Source organism: Castanea sativa, chromosome 12, assembly GCF_040712315.1.
Source record: "Castanea sativa cultivar Marrone di Chiusa Pesio chromosome 12, ASM4071231v1".
In the NCBI taxonomy this organism is placed as follows: domain Eukaryota; kingdom Viridiplantae; phylum Streptophyta; class Magnoliopsida; order Fagales; family Fagaceae; genus Castanea; species Castanea sativa.
In genome coordinates this window covers 42610898-42624967 of record NC_134024.1, presented here as the reverse complement: position 1 = coordinate 42624967, position 14070 = coordinate 42610898, and the positions used below count along the sequence as shown (strand labels likewise).

Here is a 14070-nt window from a genome sequence, read left to right as displayed (position 1 = left end):
AAGGGCTCCCTCTGTATAGTATTTACAATTATTTTCTATCGGTCCTGCTGTCATCATCATCATGTCCACCATTATGGTTGTTGTTATCACTGCTATTGTCACTCTTGTCATTGCTTTCATCCTCATCATCACTTGGGCCTGCTCCCCCTTCCTTGTCTTTGTTATGGGCTCTTAGTTCATATGGGCTCTTCAATGCATGCTAACTAGCCTTCCAATACTCTTCATCTTCAATGTTGTAGATAGGATCTCTAAAAAGCGTAGTCATGGCATCAAGATCCATGTAATTAGCCCAATCAATAGGAACCCAAGTTGTGTTTTCTTTTTTCAACTTTAGAGCCTTGTTGTGGCAGCCAAGTAGTATCTCAAATCCGGGTACCATAGTCTTTGTCATAGGATCAAATCTCGGTTCGGGGAATCCCTAATAACGTTGACTCTCTTCGGCTTTTAAAAACTTCCCATTCAACGTAGGGGTGTAGGGTTTTAAAGGTTCTGGAGGACAAGGAAGTCCTTTTTCTTTGGCTTTGGCTCGGGCCATCTTCCTCACTTCTATCTCTAGCAAATCATCATCAGTAGGCTTATAACCTAGCCCAAAAGGTGGTGTGGTAGTAGGGATCGTCTGGTCTTGAATAGTTGGCTTCTTCACAATTCCCCCAAATTCATCCTTGGAAGGTAGTTCATTCTCCTCATCATTGCTACCACATTGTTGTTACCATAAGAAGCAAAGTCCATTGGGATCTTCTTAACTTCTTCTTCTCTCTTTTCAAAACCAGACCTTTCAATTAGGAAGCCATCCAAGGTCAATGGCTCTTTCTCAAAATTTATACCATAAATAGGCTTAGGCACAGTCAAGGTGTCCCCATAGATGGTCACAATAGCTCCTTCATGTGGAAACCAAACCTTTTGATATAAAGAAAAAGGTACGGCCTCTGTGTCATAAATCCACGGTCGCCCAAGGAGCATATTGAAACATGAGACTATATTAAGGACTTGGAAATCCACCTTTTTAACCATTGGTCCTATGGTAAGCTCCAATGTTATGGTCCCCAAGACCTCTCTTCTACTGTTGTCATATGCCCTCACGTGTTGATCAGTAGGCACAAAGTCTTCGATACTAAGGCCCAGGCAGCTTGCAGTCTTTAAAGGACACACATTTAAAGCGCTTCTATCATCTATCAAAACCATTGGTATCCTTTTCCCCATGGAATCTACAGTGATATGAAAAGGGTCGTTGTGGTGCTTCCCCTTCTTAGTTAGGAGATGGCAAGTTCACTATTTATGGACCCAATCATAGCATTCTGATCCTGGGAGGTTGTGGTTGTAGGGACTTGGATTTGGTTGAGTAAGTCTTTTAGGTTTTGACGGTGTTTGTATGAGGCCATGAGTAAACCCCATAGGGATATGTTACCTTGTGTCTTCTGTAGTTGCTTGAGGACTTCATCTTCCTCGGCAAGTGTTTGTTGGGTAGATATATTCAAAGCTTCCACTGGGTTGTCGGTCTCTAAACGTGGAGGTTTGAAGTGTCTCCCCCCTTGTGATGTGGGTAATTCTTGTTGGATTATTGAGGTTGGTGTCTTGGGGTTTGAAGTGTCTCCCCCCATTTGTGGGTGTTTGGTCCTTTCCCAAAATTGTGATTGGGCAAGGGATTATTAGTGATGCTAGGTCTTGTAGGCGGCGCAATCACCTTATTGTCTATTAGGTCCTAAAGTGCATGACGAAGGGTGAAACAATGGTTAGTGTCATGACTAGGGCCTTGGTGGTAAACACATCTTTTATTCACACCAAACTATGAGTGCAAGGGGTCTGGAATTGGTCTTGGGTCTAAGGGTTTTGGTAACCCTTTTGCTTTTAGCTTATCATAGACTTGGCTTATGGGCATGTACAACTCATGAAATTGCCTCCTAGGTCTAGGCCCTTGTGGCACTTGCACAGGTGCAATAGGTGCAATTAATTGATAAGGATCATTTTTATGGATGTTGAAAATTTCTACAGCCTTAAATCCTACATTCTTTTTAAACCTTGGTGGGTCATCAGTCTTTATGGTTGCATTATTTATAGCATCCTCAATTTGGGTTCCAGCAGCAATTAGAGCTTTAAAGTTGGGAAAGTATTGTGCAAACAAATATTTATGATACATTTTGTAGTGATAATGGGTTTTGTGGCCAGTTGTGGGAGTAGTGGTGATAGGTTTTGTGGCAATAGGTTTTGTAGCTGGTTGTGGGTTGTTGGGTTTAATGTTGTTTTGAGCCTAGTGGTAGTGGTGGTGGCGGCTGGTGGTGTTGGTTTTTGGGACTGATTGTTTGGGTTTGTTGGTTTTTGTGGCCAGTTGTGTGGGTAGGTTTGTTGGGTTTTTGTGCCAGAGAGGAAAAGGGAGGAAGAGAGAAAGAAATTAATTACTAAATAAACAAGGTTTGGCTTAGATGTGAAAAATAAGAGAATTGATGTAGTGAGAGTTATGAAATGGTGTGTTAAAATAGATAAAGTAAGTTTTTGGGATGTTAAAAACTAAAAATTTTACCTTTACCATTATGAATGCTCTAATAATGCATAATTAATTGAAGTTGTAATGGTCTTTGTTACATATTTGTAATTTCATTTTAAATTCATATATCAATAATATTTAAATTTGAGATATTATATATTATAAAAAATAAATAATAGAAGAGGAATTTATTTTCAACCAAAATAATAATAATAATTCTCTTTTACTGGATACAAGTCCTTAGAGAATGCATTCAAGTGGAATCTCCTTGTCCATACCCCCACCCTTGATTTTGGAGTGTCTCTCAACTCTCAAGTACTTTGTACTCTATAGTATATTATAGAGTACAAAGTACATGAGAGTTGAGAGACACTCCAAAATCGGGTTTATCTACTAGGCAGCAAATCTCAATTTGAGCATAATGGCATTTAAGAAGTTGCACTTGACATGATTATAAGCCTTACTAACATGATTATAAGCTTGAAATTACGTCCTATTTTTCTTTCCGTAGAAGTCTAAAATGTAATTTTGCTAAATCGAAGGGGCGAAATTTCAAGGCGACAGCCAACAAGACCACTAAAAAAAAAGTGGAAGGCAAACATTTATTTTTCTAATCTATATTTAGATCTATACTTACATGATTTTTTATATAATGTTTTTTGGGTAAACTATGTATTTGATCCTATCCTTTACACCGTATTTCAATTTGGTTTCTAACCTTTCAATTGTGTCAATTTGGTCCCTAACTTTTTAGTGTTGTGTCAATTTAGTCCTTGATGTTATCTCTTGGATGGAAATTGCTCACGTGGTTATAAGCACAAATTATTTTACAAACTGTTGATATGACACGATACATATTAGCTTTTTAAAAATACTAAAATACACATAAAATAATAACAAGTTAGATTTAAAGTATTCATTAAGATTTTAAAAATACTTAAACTAAATTAGAACACCATAACATCTCCACCCAGTTTTCACCGCCGGCATCCCTTCATCCTTTTGCTCTCTGGTGACTACCCACCCACTTGTCTAATGCTTTCTTTGAAACCAAAACTTCTTTGCTTGGAGAACACATCTACATATACAAGTATGCTATGTACATCAAAACTTGTATCTTTCTTTTATTCTTTTTGTTATTTATGGTTTTTTAAAAGAGTGTAATAAATATGTTTGTATGTTGAGTGCATAAGATGATTTTTTTTTTCATATATATATATATATATTTCCAATATCATGAAACAAAATTTGTAAGCTTTGCTTCAAACTTACATAGATTTGAATTTGTCATTAATTTTTTTGCAAAATTTTACATTATTTTAAATGTTTAGTAATTTAGATTGTTCTTAATTATTGAATTGAGGTTTCCACCTAAATTTGATTTCAATTATTGTTTTAAATAGTTTTTAATTATTAAATTTAAGGTTTTTCTATTTAAATATATGTTGGTGATTAATTGAGCCTTATATATATGCATTTTTTTTAAATACTAAGTATTTTAACAGAGACACGGGGAGAGAGGAGAAGGTCTTAAAGAAATTGGCAATGGTGTATATCCAAAAAGACGTAACTCTTGGATACACAGCATATGCTTTATAATACTTAAAAGTAATATCTATGCATTTATCTTAGTTTCACATAGTATGCATTTATTATTTTACTTAAAAGTAAAATATTCATTTATTTGTATGTATGTGTATGTGTGGTTGTATATATGTAGAATGAGTATTGGATCAACATAGGAAGATCTGATTGCAAATTATGAGACCCATAAATGTTTTTGTTTCTGGTTTTGTGTTTTTCTACTATTATTTTGAATTTCTTGGAGTTTTCAAAGGTTATGAAGTTACACTGTTCAATTCTGATTTGGATTTTCAAGAGTTTTTTTTTTTTTAGAAATACAATTATGCCAAGTGTTCAATTTTTATGCTTTGTATTACCTATTGGTTCATTCTTGATCTTCGTATGATTCGTTTTCTTTTTCTTTTTTCTTAATGGATTTGTAGAAAGTTTAATTCTTGATGTGCATAACATATTCAGGTGCCAAGCTTTGAAAAGTTCTTAGTTTTTTCTTTGTTTTCGAGGCCTTAGTAAAATTTTGATGGTATTTGGAACTTTGGATGCAGTTAGAAGAACATTCATAGATGCAGACGGATTGAGATGGGTACTTACACTTTATTCTTTCCTCCTTTAGTTCTATTAGCTGAATCTTACTAATATTTAAAAAAAGTTTTAATTAATATTTAACTTGCAACTTTTTAGTATTCTATATCTCTCTACATTTCTCTTTGGTTTATTCATTTTGCAAATCACTGGTGAGTCTTTTACATGAAACAAATACTTTGTATTTTGTCTTTTTAACTAGAGAGCCTCTAATTATATCAGGACCTACACTGCGCTTTGTACTTTTTTTTTTTTTGGGGCTGATTTTGCTAGTTTGTAGTTACCTTTGTGTCTTCTCTTGTATTGTATTCCTAGATCTGTGATATGTATGGTGCTACTGTTTGGTAAGGCTATTAATTTGTATGTAGCTTTGTTTTTGTTCAGTGAAAATTTACTGATTTATCAAAAAACAATCACCTATTTATTTATTTCAATTGTAGAGAATGCTGTCATCTGTGCTCTAAAAAATTTAAAACAAAGTTTGAAATGTTAATGAAATTGGTAGTTCTTGTATATACCAATTCTTGTAGATTAGTCATTGCATTCTTCTTTCATACCCTCCTTAAATTTTTTGTACTACTTTCATTCTTTTCTTTGGTATGACAGCCAGCTAAAGGATCTCAATCTAATGCGTAGGTTTTGTAAATAGATTTTTGGAATTATTACCGTGTATTGTTAGTGTTAATAGTATAGCTGTTCCGAGTAGCTTGATGTTGATTTTATTAACTTGAGTTGGGTCGTGACTTAATTTGTTGATTTGATTTTTGAAATATGAAAAGTTCTATTTAAATAACCAAACTAACTGTAGTGCTCTGTTTTTGTACTTGGGTCCTAGATATAATGTTTATTTTTTGTTTTCTTGACCAAAGGTTTTGTTGTGGATTATTGATATGTGGATTGTAATAGTTTCAGTATTCATTGAGAAAGAGTTTGGTGGAATTTTTTAACTAAGAGGGGTAAAAAGAACAACTTTTGATTGGGTTCATATTTGAGTGTTTTAAATCATTGGTTTTTTACTGTATTTTTTAAAATTTGATATTGTTCTTATGTTGGAATTTTTGTTGGTTAAATATTTGTTATACCATCATAAAACCAACTATGATTATAATTGTTGGGTTCAATTCAGGTGGCACAATGATATCACTTGGTAAGATAAGAGATTTATGGTGGTGAAAAGTTCTCTGCTGAACTTCAAGATCAAACATTCAAAATTAATCATTTCAAGAAGAAAATATTGGATCAACTTTGGTGTGCAAGGACAAGCTAGAGAGAATTATAGTGCTTTGCTGTTATCATTAAGAAGCTCTTAGGTCTTTTTGTTGAAGGAGTATAAAATGTAGAATTTTACTAACGTGTGCCCTAACGGCACACAATAGTATACTATTTTTAGAAAAAGTTTTATCGACAATTGAAAATATTTTGACAGTTTTTTTAATTTCCGCTAAAATTTTTTAATCGGACTCATAATGTTATTGTGGGGACTAAAAGAACCTAGGTGGGTATTTGAGCCTTGGGCTTTATTGATGGGCACTAATTCGTTTTAGACTAAAGGCCCCTAGAGCTGCAGGTCGGCCCATGGGTCGAGAGTCTGAGGATTCGTCCGAGAACGAATCTCTCCTCGGACAGACCCGCAATGACCTTGAGATTCGCCAAAAGGATCAAGACAGAGTTCTGGAAAAACCGTTGGTTAAAAGGGGGATTCAAGCACCCTTTGGACACAACGGTGTGAAAGAAATATCTTAGAAAAAAGGCTGCTACCTCCACATTAAAGACCCTGCACCTACTTCCCTGGCCGCATTAATGGGGAAGTGACCCCTGAACAGTAGAAGGGGCCTTCTGGCCATTGCTTAAGGATCTAGGGGTAAGATTTGTGTGACACGTGGGTGAAGAGGAAAGGAGAAGAAGTATTTAAAGAGGGAAGAGAGTAAAGAAAAGAGGAGGCCTTTTTGTAAAAAAGAACTGGAGAAAGACTAAGGATTGTAACCTTTAAAAGGTAAAAGAGAAATAATATATAAATTATCCTCGGCCTATGCCCGAGAAGGTTCATTTTTCCTTATTTGTCCATTGTTTGTAAGTACTGTAACATTCTAGCCTGTTCATCAAGCTTCGAGCACCACTAAACTAGATTGCGAACCCACACTCTACAAATTTAATTGTTTAAGGCTCATTGGGCTTGAGCCCACGTGTGTTTTTTGGGTCCAGGCGCAATTGTGCACTTACAGTTATTATCATGTTGGGTGATTACCATCTTTTGTTGGAGCTTCTTAATGATAGATGTAGGGTCCATTTAGATAGAACTTATTGCTGAAAATTGAAAACACTGTAGCAAAAAAATTTTAAAATGTGTGAATAGTGCCGTGGGACCCATTTTTAATGAAAAAGTTGCTAAAAAGTGCACATTGACTTGTCCCCTAAAGCTGAAACGGGCAACAGAAAAAAAAAAAAAAAAAAAAAAAAAAAAAAAAAAACGCAAACGTGACAACAAGACGTGAATCCAAACAAGCAAGTAGTAAGTAGAACTTGTTACGTTTTATATAAAAATATTAAAATGTGGAGTAGAGCTTTTGTCAGTGTATGGTATAAATATGTTAATAGGGAGGCTGTTGGATGGAGTTAATGGGTTTCCTTGGGAATAAACTACAGACTATATTAATGTACTTTGAAATGATTCTTATTAAAATTATTTTGTATCTATGCTTAGTATTTTTTTTTTAAAGACAATAAAGTAAAGGCTAGATATCATAGTTCTTATTCATGGGTAAACCTTGAAGACATAAGTTGGGATTTAAAGTTTAAACAAGTTAATTGTCTTATGTTGCTTGCATTAATCTGTTGGGAGTTTTTTTTTATTTTTTTATTTTTTTATTTTATGTTGTGTACAGTTGAGTCATTTCATTTCTCAGGAGTTGGTCAAGCTCTTGCAATATAATGGGTTGGGAATGTTGTACATGACTGGCAGAAATAGAAATATATTGAATATATGCATCCGCAAAAGTATATTACTTTGTATTATCTTCAAAGTATGAAATAGGCATTTTGAAATGGTTCAAAACATGCTTCATCCAAATGCAATGTGCTCAACTTTAAAACACATTTAAGCTACATTGGGTGTAATTATATTAAACCGTTTTTTTTTGTTTTTTTTGTGAACAATTGATCAATATTTCTTTAAACATTGTGTTGAATGGTTTGACTAATATGGCATATCACAAGTTGTTAGGATATGTTAGTAATTGTAATTAACAAAATGATTTAAGAAATTTGGAATATAATAATTTTTAATAAAAGCTTTGATAACATGTGCTTTAAAAAAAAATAGATTTCATTAGTGATGATGCCGAAGAAATCACCAATAAGCTGCGAGCACTCTCCAGATCGAAGCAACACCTGCGAAGAGAAAATAGAAGATCGAACAGAGAGCACCGGTGTGGTGCCGGCCAAAAACCCTCCGACGATCAAGTTATAGTTTTTTAAACAACTCTAGAGTGCCAGAGCTGAGATAACTGTGCGTACCTTGGCTTATGAGGGTTTTGGAGTATATATAGTGGCATGGATCCGAAATAAGCGCCTTGATGAGGAAGTACTTTCCTTCTAGGAGAGTAATTTGTGGGTTTCGCATATCATCTAGAGCCCTTTTCCTTATAGGAATCTTCCTGACTAAGGCCGAGCGTGTAGTGCAAGAACTTTCCTTATATGCACGTATGTAGAGGGCAAAGCAAGTCAAGAAAGAAGGTTGAGTTATTCCTTCAGCTTTTACCTACTAAGGTCGTCAAACTACGTACATCTCCTATACGGTCGTCAGCCAATGTATGTCTCCAGCAAAGTCGTCAGCCCACGTATGTCTCCAGCAAGGTCATCAGCTTAGGACCTTCAGCCTTGACTCCGTCGGCTGATACTTCAGCCTAACGCCGTCACATAAGGTGCGTGGCTTCGAGCGTCAAAAGGAGATGTTCTAATGACTATAGCTGACGGGTTCTATATTCCCGTCACCCTTCTTGACGTATTAACAATCTGTAAAAAACATCACTATCAACTAGAAATTAAGCTAAATGAGTATGTCAGTCAAACTTACAAGTTACAAGGTAAAGGCATAGTAAAAAAATCATAATTTATAACAAAATTTTCATTGTGCATGATTATAAGTGTTTAAAGAAGAAATTTCAACCAAGGCATAGCACACTATTTTTTGTGAATTTAATTATTTTTTTCTAATTCAGAGCCAAATTATGGTTTTTGTCATAACTTTTGGAAGTTTTTAGAGAGTGATTGGATTATACCTTTACATTATATAGCTCTAAAAAGATAACTTAATTATATGGATATATCCATATCTTACGTAGTTATTCTAATCATGTAGAAAAGTTTATTATGATTAAGAAAATAGTATTACCTATGCATACAATCATGTTCAAAAAAAAAAAAAAAATTAGTGCAAAATTTAGTGATTTTGTGTTATCTAATGAAAAATATAATATTTTTTTTAAAGTAAAACAAAAGAGCAGCAAGTGCTGCCCTAACTAGTTCTTTTCTAAAGCCAAAGTATTTAGGACCTTCAAAGTAAAAGTGTAAAACAAAAGAGCAGCACATGCTGTCCCAACCAGTGCTTTACTAAAGTCTAAAAGTACGTAGGACCTTCAACCTTTCGGCTCCAAAAGTGCCTCATAGCCCTATAATAAAATTAATAAATAAATTTAAAAAAAAAAGGTGTGCGTCATAGCCTCATAAAAACTAAAGTGACTATTTGGTTTCGGTTTACAAAAGTCTTTGGGCTTCTCGTTCCCGGCGACAATGTCGAACCAAGGAGAAGGTCCGGCGATTGGGATTGACCTGGGAACAACGTACTCGTGCGTGGCAGTTTGGCAACATGAAAGAGTAGAGATAATAGTGAATGATCAGGGTAACAGGATCACTCCCTCCTACGTTGCTTTCACTCCTACGGAGCGCTTGGTTGGTGATGCCGCCAAGAACCAAGTCGCCAGGAACCCCATCAATTCTGTATTCGGTAATCTTGATCAAAGGTTTTTTTTTTTTTTTTTCGTTAATGTTATTCTAAAGCACTTCTTGTTCTACTCCCATTAATAATAAGGTTACTCCTAAATATAGCTTGGATGATCACATCCATTCTTAGCTCATGACATTGAATAATAATTCCAAATAAAATGATTTTTATTCTTATTTTTATTAAATTGTGATTGGGTCAAACAGTACTAGCTAAAGCTGCAAATTAATTGTTAATTTTTTCATTTCTTATTTCTATTTTATTAGGGCCGCCTATATGAACTAGAAAATGTTCTCTTTCGTTCCTTAAATTCACAAGAAATGAAAATTTTATTTTCTGCTCTTTATGCTTTATTGTGGTCAAATCATTTTTTAATTCCTTAAAATGGTATTATCATGTAGATGCGAAGCGGTTGATTGGTAGGAGATTCAGCGATCCCTTAGTTCAGGAAGATATCAAGCTTTGGCCTTTCAAGGTCATTTGTGGTCTTGATGACAAGCCTATGATCGTTGTCAACTATAAGGGCGAAGAGAAGAACTTTTCTGCGGAGGAAATCTCATCTATGGTCCTTAGAATGATGCGTGAGATTGCCGAAGCCTACCTGGGCACAACTGTGAAGAATGCGGTTGTTACTGTCCCCGCCTACTTCAATGACTCCCAGCGTAAGGCTACCAAGGATGCTGGAGGCATTGCAGGCCTGCATGTTCTGCGTATAATCAATGAACCAACAGCTGCAGCCATTGCTTATGGTCTAGACAAGATTGCAGATAGCATTGACAAGAGTAATGTCCTTATTTTTGATTTGGGTGGTGGTACTGCAGACGTCTCACTACTTACCATTGAAAAGGGTGTCTTCCAAGTGAAGGCCGTTGCTGGAGACACTCACCTTGGAGGTGAAGACTTTGATAACCAAGTGGTAAAGCACTTTGTTGAAATATTTAAGAGGCAACACAAGGTGGACATTAGTGGGAATTCCAAAGCTCTTAGGAGGTTGAGAACTGCTTGTGAGAAAGCAAAGAGGATTCTTTCCTCTGCAATTGATACTACCATTGAAGTAGACTCTTTATATAATGGTATTGATTTCTTTTCAACTATTACCCGTGCCAAATTTGCAGAACTCAATATGGATTTATTCAGGAAGTGCATCGCTATTGTGGAGAAGTGCTTGACTGATGCTAATATGGATAAGAGCTGCGTCCATGTTGTTGTTCTTTCGGGTGGTTCTTCCCGAATTCCCAAGGTGCAGCAGTTATTGCAAAAATTCTTTGATGGGAAGGAGCTTTGCAAGAGCATTAACCCGGATGAGGCTGTAGCTTATGGAGCAGCTGTTCAAGCTGCAATCTTAACTGGTATGAAAAATGAGAAACTTCAAGACATCGTGCTCTTAGATGTCACCCCTCTGTCCCTTGGTGTATGTGTTAAAGGAACAGAGATGAGTATTGTGATTCCAAGGAATACGGCCACTCCCACCGAAAAGGAGAGGAACTACACCACTGGCTCTGACAACCAAACTTCCATATTGTTTTCTGTTTATGAGGGTGAAAGAGCAAGAACTTGTGATAACAACTTGTTGGGAAAATTTAGGCTTCCTGGTATTCCTCCAGCACCCAGGGGTGTTGCTAGAATGAACGTTTGCTTTAATATTGACATTAATGGTATCTTGAATGTTTCTGCTAAGGAGATGACCACTGGTGTGATGAGGAATATCACCATCACTAATGATGAGTCAAGACTGTCCAGTGAAGAGATTGGCAGGATGGTCCAGGATGCAGAGACATACAAGGCCGAAGATGATGAACACAGGAAGAAGGTCAAGGCTAAGGATGCTTTGGAGAACTATTCCTACAACATGAGGAATACTATCAATGATGAGAAGATTGGTGCCAAGCTTTCCCGTAAAGGTAAGAAAAAAATTAAAAATGCTATTGAACAGGTGATTGAGTGGTTAGATGGCCTCCAGCTCATGGATTCAGAAGAGTATGCGGACAAGCTGGAAACGCTCGAGAGCATCTGCAATCCCATCATGGAGAGAATTTATAGATAAAAACAAAAAAAATTGAGCAGAACCTCTCAACGGTGCAACATATGTAAGGGTGAAAACCATGTTACTAGTGTGACTATTTCGACTTTATTTGTCCAAACCTTTAACTCGATTATTTTCTTGCTAGTTATTAGTAATTTGTCCTTGGATGGAAATTTATTACTTAATTTATGGTTTGTCATTTTTATGTCCACTGGACCACTGATAAGGTTGAGCCTCAACCTGTCTAGCTTGGATGTGGATTTATTATCATATAAGCCACAGTTTGTTTGGATTTTAGTGTTTGGATTTTAGAGTCTTAGATTAGATTAAGAAGCCATATGAATCGATAAAGGGTTAGCTCTGACTCTGTTCATGGAGAGGATAAATTGCCCCTGTTACGTAGCCTTTGTGAAATGTATCATGGCCCTGAATTTACATTGAGAAAAAAAAAAATTCTGATTTAAGGATATGAAAATTTTTCTTTTGAGAGAAATAGTGGAGAGCAAAGGATCCTGAATCAATCGGGACACCAATGGGTGTTGTTCGGATAAAAATTAGTTTTGAAATTGATGCTAATGGCATCTTAAATGTTTCTGCTGAGAAGATCACCACTGGTGTGAGGAGGCAGATGACTATCACCAATGACAAGGCAAGGCTGTCCGCTGAAGAGATTGAGAGGATTGTCCAAGACGCAAAGCGATTCAAGGCTGAAAATGATGATCACAGGAAGAAGATTAAGGCTAAGGAAGCTCTGGAGAACTTTGCCTATATCATGAGGACTACTATCAATGATGAGAAGATTGGTTCCAAGCTTGACCCTGCATTTAAGCAAAGGATTGAAGATGCTATTGAAGAGGCGATTCAATGGTTAGATGATCTCCAGCTCGTGGATTCACAACTGTATCATGACAAGCTGAAGTGGCTTGAGAGCATTTGCAGTCCCATCAACATTTCTGGAAAGCAATAACAAATTTGTGCCAAACCCTTTCAACAAAATGATGATGGTCGTTAGAATATAAAGCCTTTCTAATATTTCTGTAAAAAGAATAAATTAAGTTGGTCTAAACTCTAAAGAGATCCCAAAAATTAGAAATTTAATGAAAAATAATCATAAATGAATTTTGGGATTCAAAAGAATATTGAACTACATCGATCTTGATGTGATTAAGTTGAAATGTGCTAAGAACAAAATATCCTATCATATATTTTATTTTATTTATATATTGTCAATAATGGATAGATGTTAATTTCACTTTTCAACTAGTCGCAGACCTGCGCGTTGCGCGTGATAATTATTTTAGGTAAAATACTATTTTAGTCCCTATATTTTATTAAGAGTTTTTTAAAAAAATAGTTTTATCATATTTTCCATAATCTTGTCTATAACGTTTTTTACCATTATCGTATATTTATTAGTTGATGATTTGCATAACATAGATGTTCGGGACAAATTTTATGTAATTGGCTAATTCTTTGACAAAATGCACTTTACTTGTAATTGGGTAGATTTAAGATGAGTTTAGTACTTCAAGAAACAAGAGTTCAAGTCAAGTGTTAAAGTCATGAAGATCTGACCAAGAAACAAGTGAAAACAAAACTGTTCACTAAAGCTCGATAGAATCTTTTCTGTTGAGATTTAATGTTGAAGCTTAACACAAGCTGTTTCTGTCGAGATTTACAAAATCAGAATTTTCAGATCTGATTTTCGGCCCATGTTGAAATATTTGTATAGAGTTTCCTTTCTCACAACCCTAGATATATATAAGACTTATTTTAAAGACCATCACACAAGCAGACAGTGCCCCAGTTCATTATTCTCTTTAAAGAAGCTACTGCGTCTTTATACCAAGGGTTTTGTGACCAAGGAGCTTCTGGATCTTCATTGTTGATGAACTGAAGAACTTTGCAGCCAACAACCTCTTCAAGTTGTTGGAGTTAGTCACGTATTGGAATCCGTGTATCATTGGTTAGTCACATACTTGAATTCGTGCATTGAACGAAAAGATTGCTGCTACAATGCAAGTCCAATTGGATATTAGAGTAAAGGTTCAACTGTAGGTTGGTATTTTAGAATAGGCCAAAGGGTTTGGTAAGATTTCTTATACTTGTAACCTCTAGTGATTGATAATAGTGGATTCTTGGGAGTGGTGACCTTAAAATCACCCAGTGGGATTTTGACTCGGTAGTTTTCCCATTCATAAACAAATCACCTATGTTAAATTTATTTTCCCTTGCATTTAGTATAATTGGTGATTTGTTTGTGCTACCGCGCTATTGCATGTAATTTGATCTAATTAATTAACTTAGGTAATTAATTAATTTGCTAGGGGTCAATTCATTTTAACCCAACAATAGACATTAAATAAGAGGTAGAATTATCCATTAGATTTTTTTAAGTCATGGTGT

The 14070-nt window shown here is 35.5% G+C and overlaps 2 protein-coding genes across 2 annotated transcripts; both read left to right on the top strand.

The window, feature by feature from the left end:
• The first annotated feature begins 9351 nt into the window (after positions 1-9351).
• Positions 9352-11841, top strand: LOC142618535 (heat shock cognate 70 kDa protein-like). The gene is made up of 2 exons (XM_075791485.1): positions 9352-9644; positions 10043-11841. The coding sequence occupies exons 1-2, from the start codon at positions 9431-9433 to the stop codon at positions 11683-11685; spliced, it is 1857 nt and encodes a 618-aa protein (XP_075647600.1). The 5' UTR covers positions 9352-9430; the 3' UTR covers positions 11686-11841.
• A 227-nt stretch (positions 11842-12068) lies between these two features.
• LOC142620713 (heat shock 70 kDa protein 4-like) lies at positions 12069-12631 on the top strand. Its single transcript, XM_075794037.1, has one exon. The coding sequence runs from the start codon at positions 12197-12199 to the stop codon at positions 12629-12631; it is 435 nt and encodes a 144-aa protein (XP_075650152.1). The 5' UTR covers positions 12069-12196.
• Positions 12632-14070: the final 1439 nt, after the last annotated feature.

Excerpts from the sequence above, each read along its gene's own strand:
- LOC142618535 (XM_075791485.1), top strand. The coding sequence starts at position 9,431 with ATGTCGAACCAAGGAGAAGGTCCGGCGATTGGGATTGACCTGGGAACA. Across the intron at positions 9,645-10,042 it reads CCCCATCAATTCTGTATTCG|ATGCGAAGCGGTTGATTGGT; the intron begins GTAATCTTGATC and ends ATTATCATGTAG.
- LOC142620713 (XM_075794037.1), top strand. The coding sequence starts at position 12,197 with ATGGGTGTTGTTCGGATAAAAATTAGTTTTGAAATTGATGCTAATGGC.